Genomic DNA, 10,172 nt, shown 5'->3' with positions numbered 1-10,172 from the left:
AAACCAAAGGTCAAAGTCAACGGTCAACGTTGAATCGCCACGTTGTGGCCATCCTTGGCCACGTCGCGGTCCCTAAAGGACAAAACAGACTATCTAACCTAGTTGCCACGTCGTGGTGACCTGACGCCACATCGTGGTAACTGGGTTCCAAACATCTTAATTGATTAAGCTGTTTTCTTCAACCCCATGAGGTTCAAAGCTCATATGTAACTCAAAACATGATCTAGAAGGATAAAGTTTCTAACTTTACCCATTAGGACCATCCAAAGAGGTCCAAAACTCAAACCCTAGGTTCCACAATACATAAACTTAACCATTAAGCACTTATTCATTTAAGTCTAAAGTCCATCTTCTCAAGAAGTGTTTCTAGCACTAAAACCAACATGAAAGTTGGTGCTTTATAGACATACATGTCGAATGCATGTCTTGAACCCATATTAGGTCAAAATGAGAGTTTATGACCTAAATCTCATGCATGACTTCAAAATACAACCAAACTTCATATCCAAGCCACAAACTACACCAAATGACCCAAAGATTCATAAAGTTGCAAACTTTATGAAACCCCACCATTCTGAATAACTAGAATAAGAAGTTTATGGGACACGGCTCAAGATCTAGCATCTTAACATGGTAAAATTCGAGTTTAGGACACTCACAGAGGTCTAGAAGAGTGCCAAGGTAAAGAATGGAAACTTGTTTGTTGGATCCTAGCTCAATAATTCTCTTTCTTCCTTCAAACGCTTCCAATAGTACCAAAAAGAGCTTCAAAAATGGAGGGAAAAGATTAGGGTTTCTTCAAGGCTTGAGGATGCTGATGGAGGTTGAGGATGGGCAAACCCTAGCCTCCTCATTTCTTTAAATAGGGAGCAAACCCGAAAAATTAGGGTTTTTGCCATAAGGTTGCTGCCACGCCGTGGCGGCTAAAATGAAACACGCGTTTAATCTTGACCTGCCACGTCGTGGCAGCCCTCAACATAAAAGAAAATAGTTTCAAAGTACCACAAAATTCGGATGTTACATTTTCTGATAAGTACAAGGGGTATTTTTGTAATCTGTCACTTTCCTTGATGAAAATAAATGTTTTTCATCCAACTTTGGGAGGAATCCACTTTCCTCCATACGGTGGAAAGTTTATTTCATTTAGGAATCCATTCCCCCCCCCCCCCCTCTAAGTCCAACAAAACACATGAATTCAAGGGAATTTGAATCATTTTCCTTCGAATTATATTCATTTCCTGCCAACCAACGCGCCCTTATATTTTCGTTTACCTTTCAGATTTACCTAAATATTTATTTTTATAAGAAGTCACTGGTTGTTTTGTGGCATGACATTTATCTTGTTTGTTTTTAGGTTGACATTGAAAAAATAAGCAAAATCACTTATTTTTGCTCGAGTAAACGGTATATTTTTCACGTTTTACCTTAGACAAGAGGCAACATCACTTATTTTTGTTTTCATGTTAAACTCAAAAAGAAAAAGATAAATATCATGTCACAAAACAATTAGTAATTTCTTAGAAAAATCAGATATTTGGGTTAATGCAAAAGGTAATTGAAAATGCCAACGGTTTTTCTAAATATAAACAAAATATAAAACTTTTTTTTAATATTAATAGATATATGATCGTGCATTTTGTTATTTTGATACTTTATTCAAAACAACACATAATTCTTGAATATCATAATAGTAACCACCCTGCTTCTTAACTTATTCCTGGTTTCTTTCATAATAACCAATTGTTATTGTAAATTGATACCGTCCAAATTTTAATTGAATTTTGAACAAATAACTATGTGGCTATGGAGTATGATTGCCTCAAGACCTGTGGGTTTAGCTGTTTAGGCCTAGAATATATTCATTTTTAAGCCCCCAAAAAAAATCTATTTATGGATTTCAATATAATAGTAAATCGAACTATGAAATCAACATATATAATAAGATTATTCTGATGTTATCAACTATACTTTATTTTCCTTCGCAATTTTTAATTTTATGCGTCAATCTATACCCTAACAATACCCTATAGGTAGATTATTCGCGGGATGTTATTATTTGTTTTATATATATATATATATATATATATATATATATATATATATATATATATATATATATATATATATATATATATATATAAAACATTAAACATTAAATAACTCATATAGCATGCTATCACATATATATATAACTCATGATCAACATCTATATATCAATAAACGTATATATATTTGAATAAACATGTATAAGATTTTTGTATACACCAAATTTGGCCCCTAACCAGTAACCACAAACCTTGAAACTCATCAAGATGAAAAGAACATTCCAAATAATAAGAATCATTTACACGTTGCATATATAGTCAAACCTCGATTTTATTTGTTTTTTCTTTCTTTTTATTAAAAAAACCCTAACTCCTTGACACTTGGACTTGTAAGTTGCATCAAACTGGCAAAATCATCCCAAATCTCAAAGCCGGCCTTCATTCATCAACAGCTAATCATCCAAACGACTTCGTCAATGTCACCATCTCAAATGTCTTCATCTCCATATCCTTCAATATTTCAGCCATCCCTCTTCACTTCCACCTCCTCTCTCAACCTCCGGCCACCATGGCCTCAAAAAAATGGCTCTTACTCGCGTTTTTTCTCTTCACAACTGTGTTATCTGACACCACCGACATCACCAACCTAATCGCGTTCAAGAACTCACTCGGAAACCCGAAACCGCTGTCCAACTGGAACCCGGATGTTGAACCGTGTAACCTGGATAAAGAGAACTGGACCGGAATTATCTGCGGGAAAAACGGGAGTGTATTAGGGTTACAGCTCGAGAACATGGGGTTAACAGGGACAATCGACATGGACATTTTGGCTGAAATACCAAGCATTCGAACCCTAAGTTTTGCGAACAACGGTTTTGGAGGATCGATGCCTGATGTGAGGAAAATTGGGCTGTTGAGGAGTATTTATTTATCGAACAACAACTTTTCAGGGGTCATTGGGAACGATTTGTTTGCTGGAATGAGTTCGATGAGGAAGATTGAAGTTCAGAGTAACAAATTTAGTGGTCGGATTCCTGAATCGCTTACAGGGATGAGCATTCTTGTTGATTTGCAGATGCAAGATAATGAATTTGAAGGTGAGATACCAAATTTTGAACAGAAAAGATTGAAGGTGAATTTTGCCAACAATAGACTTAATGGGCCAATACCACGTGGGCTCATGAACCAGAATGCAACCTCGTTTGCAGGTAAGTGTCTTCATTCGTTTTCAACTGTTTTTTTTTAATTATTATTTTTTTTAACGAAACTGCAATTACAATGATATATTATTTTTTTATTTGTGGAAATTATGAAAGGTTACGGCATGTTGATAACTATGATAGTATTGTAACAAAGTTAGTGATGTTTGATATGTTTCTCACAGGACCGGTTGATAAATAGATAGTATCGTAACAAAGTTAGTGTTGTTTGATATATTTCTTCTTACCATATTTGTTGGAAGTCTGATTTGCTCTTGACTCCTCTAAAATGTCTAAAATGCCTCTTACTCTGTCAAATTCAAAACCCGAGTCTTACTCGAATAAATCTAAATCAATCAGTAACTATAAGATATTTTTTGGATAAAATAATCAAGTCACGGTCGAATTAAAATGTACATTTGTTATAAAGTAAATGTTATGTTTTCTTTATTCAAAGTGATAAAAAGTTGAAGCATTTTTTTATCTCAAAATTAATAAAAGCTTGGAAAGTGCCATGCACGTTGCTCTCAATTAGTGCGCGTCTAATTCGATTCTATCAATCATTTTTAAAATGGCATGATTAATAATATGTCGATTTAATATTTAATATTTACTAAATGAAATATCATATTATTATACGTGCTTTCTATGTTCTCATATGTGGATTTCATATTTTAATTGTAAGTTATATTAATATCATATTTAATGTTTTATTTGTTAGTTGCAACTTTTAACTATTTTATTTGGTCAATGTAGGTAACAATTTATGTGGTGAACCACTTACCAACCCTTGTAAAATCTCAAAGCACAAACACACTCTAAAAACCTTCATCATCACGATTGTCGCCATCATCATAGTTCTAGCCATCATCATACTCTCTTTACTTATTATTCGATCCAAAACAAAACCAAAAAACAATTACAAATACCAACAAACAACAAAACTCAACAACAATCCGTACAAATTCAACACAAATGAAATCCAATTGCATCACCACGAAGACGAAGAAGAAAAGAACCCTAAACGAACCAAAAATGGAGAAAAACTTCAGTTTGTGAGGGGTGGTAGAGAGCGGTTTGACTTACAAGACCTTTTACGGGCCTCGGCTGAGGTTTTGGGAGGTGGGAGCTTTGGATCGTCGTATAAGGCGTCATTGTTGGGTGGTCCGGCAGTGGTGGTGAAGAGGTTTAGGGAAATGAACAATGTGAGAAAAGAAGGGTTTTATGATCATATGAGGAGGCTTGGAAACCTTTCTCACCCTAATTTGCTTCCCCTTGTGGCCTTTTATTACAAGAAAGACGAAAAACTTTTGATCACGGATTTTGCGGAAAATGGTAGCTTGGCTAGTCATCTCCATGGTATGTTACAGCTTACCCTATTTATTACTTATGACATGACATAACATGTTGTTCTGCATTTATTGTGCATTAGATTGGGACCAAAACTAATATCGATGGGATAAAAATTGCAATCTTTTATATTGCCAAAAAGGGTGGGGCATGGACTCCGCTTGATCTTTCATTTGTGTAAAAGACCTAAATGCCAAATTTGCCCCATTCTTGTCCTTGTCCCACCTTTTTTATGTCTCATTGACATCAATGTCAGTCATGTCTCGTGAAATGTATTTTAGTGTTAGCAGATTTATATTAAAATTTGTCTTTGTTTTGGAAAATTATAGGTAAACGAAAGCCAAATGAACCGGGGTTAGACTGGCCAACACGGTTAAACATAATCAAGGGTGTAGCTCAAGGGCTCGACTATCTCTACGAGGAGCTTCCTAACCTATCACTACCCCATGGCCACCTAAAATCATCCAACGTGCTTCTCGACAAAACCTTCAATCCCCTTCTAGCAGATTACGGTCTAACCCCAGTAGTCAACAAGCACCATGGTCAAGAGTTCATGGTAGCCTACAAGTCGCCAGAGTTCACCCACCATGACCGGACCACCACCAAGACAGACGTTTGGTGCCTCGGAATCCTTATTCTAGAGATGTTGACGGGGAAGTTTCCGGCGAACTATTTGAAACAAGGGAAAGGCGGGAGTTCGGATTTGGAGACATGGGTAAACTCGGTGGTTCGAGAAGAGTGGACGGGTGAAGTGTTTGATAAAGAAATGAAAGGGACGAAGAACTGTGAAGGGGAGATGTTGAAGCTTTTAAAGATTGGAATGTGTTGTTGTGAATGGAGTATTGAAAAAAGGTGGGATTTAAAGGTGGCTGTTGAGAAGATTAGTGAGTTGAAGGAGAGAGGTAGTGATGAAGAGTATTCGTCTTATACAAGTGATGGAGATGCTTATTCTTCGAGAGCCATGACAGATGACGATTTCTCGTTCTCGGCTAACCTTAAACCAACCTAATTTGTTGATGCTGACTTGCTTTTCTATATGATATCTTGTAATTTATAAAACAAATTTGTTACAATTTGTTTTAGTCACGGATATTGGGTTCTCTCGCACGAAGTTAGAGTGCATAAAGGGTTGAATGCTAGACATACTTTCATTGATTTGTTTATTACAACATTCCACATTTATTTCTTCCTAATACAGCATCATACTTTGTATAATTTATCCAATTGTAGCAAATGTCATGCTACTTCCATTTCTTCCTATTACAGCATTACAGTTTTGTTTAAAAAGGTAAAGCGTTAAATGCTAAAAATAGCAACGTACTTCTATTTATTTGTTTATTCTAGCATCCTACTTGTATTTTTTGCTATTAGATTTCAAAAATCTATCCAGATATAGCAACCCAAATACAAAAAAAAAAAATCATTATTCTATGCTATAATTTAGTAGATTATTCAAAGTATAATATGCCCAAAAAAAGAAAAATAGTTGAAACTATAATACTATAGTTGGATACAATTTCAAAGTACGATGTCTTAATGAGAAAAAAAAATGAAAATACTGTATGGTACAGAAATAAATGTGTGTTTCCTAATTACTTAATGCAGAAAAAACAACTTAATAGATAAAGTCAGATTTATCACACTCAGTGTCATCTTTATCTTGGTTAACTAAAAGATAAAACAGTCTCCAGTAGGATAACGAATGGTGAATACAGAAAGCTAAATAAAGAACATAAACTGGTTCCTAGTAAATTTCATCATCAGGTATATCAGGATTCAAGAATCTGTCAGGATTTTTGCTAATTGCATCATAACTAAGGGTAGGTTAACTCGATCTGGAACAGGCATAAGTGGGATGATGCTATCTTCATCTATAACACCATCAATTATGCCATATTCAACTGCTTCAATTGGAGACAGATATCGCTCCCTGTCAATATGTTTTTACTTGTTCAAAAGATCGACCAGTGGATTCTGCTATAATTCTGGTGACATTTTCCTTCTTATGCATCATTTCTCGGGCCTGGATTTCAACATCTATGGCTTGGCCACTAGCACCACCGAGTGGTTGGTGAATCATGATTCTTGTATTAGGCATAGCGAAGCGTTTACCTTTAGTTCCACCACCAAGGATTATAGATGCTGTTGCCATCCAGAAAGGGCTAGCGGCGCAGCTCCCGTTTGCCTTCAATCGATATGTATTGAACTTTTAAAATGGAATTAGAAAAAGAAGAATTGTTGAAACGTCAGCCCTAACAAGCTTCAAAACATCGTAGATTGCCATTGAAGCGCTGGTGATGAAGTAACAGCAATTTTGCGTCAGAGAAACTAAACAGCAAATTGTGATGAAATAACAGCGAGAAAGTTCGATCATAATCAATCTCATATAAGATATTGATGAAGCAATTACCGGTGGAATTCACAAAAAAAAAACCCGATATCTTTAGTAGGATCCTGAGCATCCAAAAAAGCAACTGACTAATGATGGCATCAGCAACGAAATCATTGATCTGACTGCTGCCTAAGAACACAATCCTTTCCATCAACAACAGCCCCATCGCATCGGTTTCGGCGCCTCTCATCGCCGTCACCGGCGTTTGCGGCGAAGAAGCCGAAATTTTTAGGTTTCGCTCGAAATCCAATCTTAAGCTTCCTATGGTAAGGGCAGAGGAAGCAATTGAGCATTTGTTGCATTGATACGGCGGCACTGAAGGGCGGAGCCGCGGAGGGAGAGGAATTGAGCTTGAGGTGGTTTTGTAGGAGTGAGCTCTCGAAGAGGTGGCGGATAGTCGGACTCGGATACCCGTTCTCAAAAGTCAAAACTTTTAAATAATTTTGTTTAGTGGCCATTTTATCAAAATGAAATCTATGGTGGCCAAAATACAAGTGTTATCTTATCTGGATTTAGACCTCCGGCCACTCCTTGTTCGACTCTTTGCTCTACACAGCGGCACAGCATAATCAATGGCGGCGGCTGCTGCCTCCATGCTGAAAACAACCTTCTTCATCCTTAAACCCACATACAAAATCCCAATCTCCTCTCTGTTTCAATCGCCTTTCATCCGATCGATACCCAACAAACGAACCCTACACTCCAACAACCGACGGCATTACCAATTGACCCGCAAATTCTGCTCTTCACAATTAACCCAAGAGCAATCCCACACCAGTCGCTCCAACGTCATCGAAATACTTGAAGAAAGAGGCCTACTTGAAGCCATCACCGGCGATAACCTCCGTTCAATTTGCACAGATTCATCTCTTCGGGTCTACTGCGGCTTCGACCCTACCGCCGAAAGCCTCCACCTTGGTAACCTCATCGGAATCATCGTCCTGTCATGGTTCCTCCGATGCGGCCACTCCGCCGTCGCCCTCGTTGGAGGCGCCACCGGTCGGGTCGGTGATCCATCCGGTAAGTCCCTCGAACGCCCTGAACTCGATATTGCATCCCTAGAACGAAACATCGCGGGTATCTCCGATATAATCCTGAAAGTCCTCGGGCATATATCAACCGATAACAATTCAATCAAGGTTTTGAACAATTACGATTGGTGGAAAGACGTGAAATTGCTCGATTTCTTGAAAAACGTCGGGAGATTCGCTAGGGTTAACACAATGATGGCTAAAGAAAGTGTGAAAAGAAGATTAGAAGCCTCCGATCAAGGTCTAAGCTACACCGAGTTCACTTACCAGCTCTTACAAGGCTATGACTTCGTTCATTTGTTCAAATCCGAAAACATCACAGTTCAAATCGGCGGATCAGATCAATGGGGAAACATCACTGCTGGAACTGAACTAATTCGAAAGCTTCATCAATCCGATTCTGCTTATGGTCTCACATTCCCTCTGTTACTAAAATCCGACGGCACAAAATTCGGGAAATCAGAAGACGGGGCAATCTGGCTTTCACCATCGATGCTATCACCTTACAAATTCTACCAGTATTTTTTCTCAATTCCTGATTCCGATGTTGTGAGATTCTTAAAGATTCTTACGTTTTTGAGCTTGGATGAGATCAAGGAGATTGAAATCGAGATGAAATCAACCGGGTATTTGCAGAATTCTGCACAGAAAAGGTTGGCTGAAGAGGTGACGAGATTTGTTCATGGGGAAGATGGATTACAGGAGGCGATTAAGGCTACTGAGGCTTTGAAACCAGGGTCTGAGACCCGATTGGATTGGAAGACGATTGAGGGTATTGCTGAAGATGTTCCTTGTTGTTCTTTGAGTTATGATGAGGTTTTGGATCTTGGTGTTGTTGATTTATCAGTTTCTACTGGATTGATTGAGAGTAAATCGGCTGCAAGGAGGCTGTTGAAGCAAGGGGGATTGTATTTGAATAATGGGAGAGTTGATAATGAAGGAAAGAAGATTAGTGTTGATGATATTGTGGATGGGAAAGTTCTGTTGTTGTCTGCTGGAAAGAAGAACAAGATGGTTGTAAGAATTGCATGAGGGTTATTGCACATATGTTTTTCTTTCCATTTTTGGTACATTCTACATTGGATTGACTAGAAAGATAAATTTGAGTTATTGTGCAATGCCCCTAGAGGAATTTTAAATGAACTTTAATGGTTTTTCAATTTTTCACACGAATGATTTTTTGCACCATGATGCCTTTTATAAGCAAGTCACTCGGAGTCGACTATTAAGTTACATATGTCTCAACCTAAAGAACTTCTATCATATGGCTGCGAAAAGGGTGTTGAGATATATGTAAAAGGGACTCGATTTTGGCATTATGTATAAGAAGGCAAGTAGTGTTTTGATAGCTTACACTGGTAGTGATTATGCAGGGTGCCTAGGGACACGAAAAGCACTTCCACGAAAGATCTCAAACGTATACATTTTATAACAATACAACTTTTACAATAATATGAAATTGTCTAGCCCTAAAACTTTTGGCATGGGTAAATGGTTATGAGACCGGATTTGAGATTTTATAATACTTATAGTTTTATCATTAAATATATATGATTTCTTGATCATATTCTAACATTGATATTAAAATATGAAGTTTGTAATGAAATTACAACTTATATCCTAATCTGTGATTTTATCCAAAAACACCTAATTTCAAAAGTTGAGACCATATAGATCTTGACATTTTGTTCTCAAATTTACAAGTTGACGTTACGTCGAGTGGTCAGCACCCTCATTCAAACAAGAACCAAGAAACAACCTAGGTATCGTTTGATAGTTTCTGTCTGATAAAGTGTTGTCTGGAAAAGTTTTCTGACTGGGAAAAAACCATGTTGTTTGATTGTACATCTGATTGACTGTGTTGAATGATGAAAAATGACCATATTACCCTAATGCTCTATACTGTGATTGATGAAATTGCTGAATAATTATAAAAACATACAAATTATAATACAAAATCAAAATTACACAATAATCATTTAAAAATCCAAATACAAAATGTCATACAAAGTAATTAAACATCAATCAATTAAAATCTAAATAGAATGTGGATTAGGTTGTTTGTAGTTTAATGTTTTTCAGGTTGATGTTACATTGTTATTCTTTCTAGCTCTTTTAGTTTTTTTTTATAACCCAACGTGTGATTCTTGACCCG

At 37.0% G+C, this 10,172-nt stretch overlaps 2 protein-coding genes and 1 pseudogene across 2 annotated transcripts; 2 read left to right on the top strand and 1 right to left on the bottom strand.

Moving 5' to 3' along the window:
* The first annotated feature begins 2,444 nt into the window (after nucleotides 1-2,444).
* Nucleotides 2,445-5,809, top strand: LOC145120664 (pollen receptor-like kinase 4). Its single transcript, XM_079056463.1, has 3 exons — nucleotides 2,445-3,253; nucleotides 4,001-4,603; nucleotides 4,924-5,809. The coding sequence occupies exons 1-3, from the start codon at nucleotides 2,614-2,616 to the stop codon at nucleotides 5,601-5,603; spliced, it is 1,923 nt and encodes a 640-aa protein (XP_078912589.1). The 5' UTR covers nucleotides 2,445-2,613; the 3' UTR covers nucleotides 5,604-5,809.
* A 353-nt stretch (nucleotides 5,810-6,162) lies between these two features.
* LOC145119250 (ATP-dependent Clp protease proteolytic subunit 4, chloroplastic pseudogene) lies at nucleotides 6,163-7,103 on the bottom strand (annotated as a pseudogene).
* A 363-nt stretch (nucleotides 7,104-7,466) lies between these two features.
* On the top strand, nucleotides 7,467-9,186 carry LOC145119249 (tyrosine--tRNA ligase, chloroplastic/mitochondrial-like). The gene has a single exon (XM_079054873.1). It carries the CDS (start codon nucleotides 7,559-7,561, stop codon nucleotides 9,047-9,049), a length of 1,491 nt encoding a protein of 496 aa, XP_078910999.1. The 5' UTR covers nucleotides 7,467-7,558; the 3' UTR covers nucleotides 9,050-9,186.
* The last annotated feature ends 986 nt before the right edge of the window (nucleotides 9,187-10,172 follow it).

Source organism: Lactuca virosa, chromosome 6, assembly GCF_052849685.1.
Source record: "Lactuca virosa cultivar CGN04683 chromosome 6, Lactuca_virosa_CGN04683_v6, whole genome shotgun sequence".
NCBI classification, from domain to species: domain Eukaryota; kingdom Viridiplantae; phylum Streptophyta; class Magnoliopsida; order Asterales; family Asteraceae; genus Lactuca; species Lactuca virosa.
This window is presented reverse-complemented; position numbering and strand designations above follow the sequence as displayed.

Excerpts from the sequence above, each read along its gene's own strand:
- LOC145120664 (XM_079056463.1), top strand. The coding sequence starts at position 2,614 with ATGGCCTCAAAAAAATGGCTCTTACTCGCGTTTTTTCTCTTCACAACT. Across the intron at positions 3,254-4,000 it reads GAATGCAACCTCGTTTGCAG|GTAACAATTTATGTGGTGAA; the intron begins GTAAGTGTCTTC and ends TGGTCAATGTAG. Across the intron at positions 4,604-4,923 it reads CTTGGCTAGTCATCTCCATG|GTAAACGAAAGCCAAATGAA; the intron begins GTATGTTACAGC and ends GGAAAATTATAG.
- LOC145119249 (XM_079054873.1), top strand. The coding sequence starts at position 7,559 with ATGGCGGCGGCTGCTGCCTCCATGCTGAAAACAACCTTCTTCATCCTT.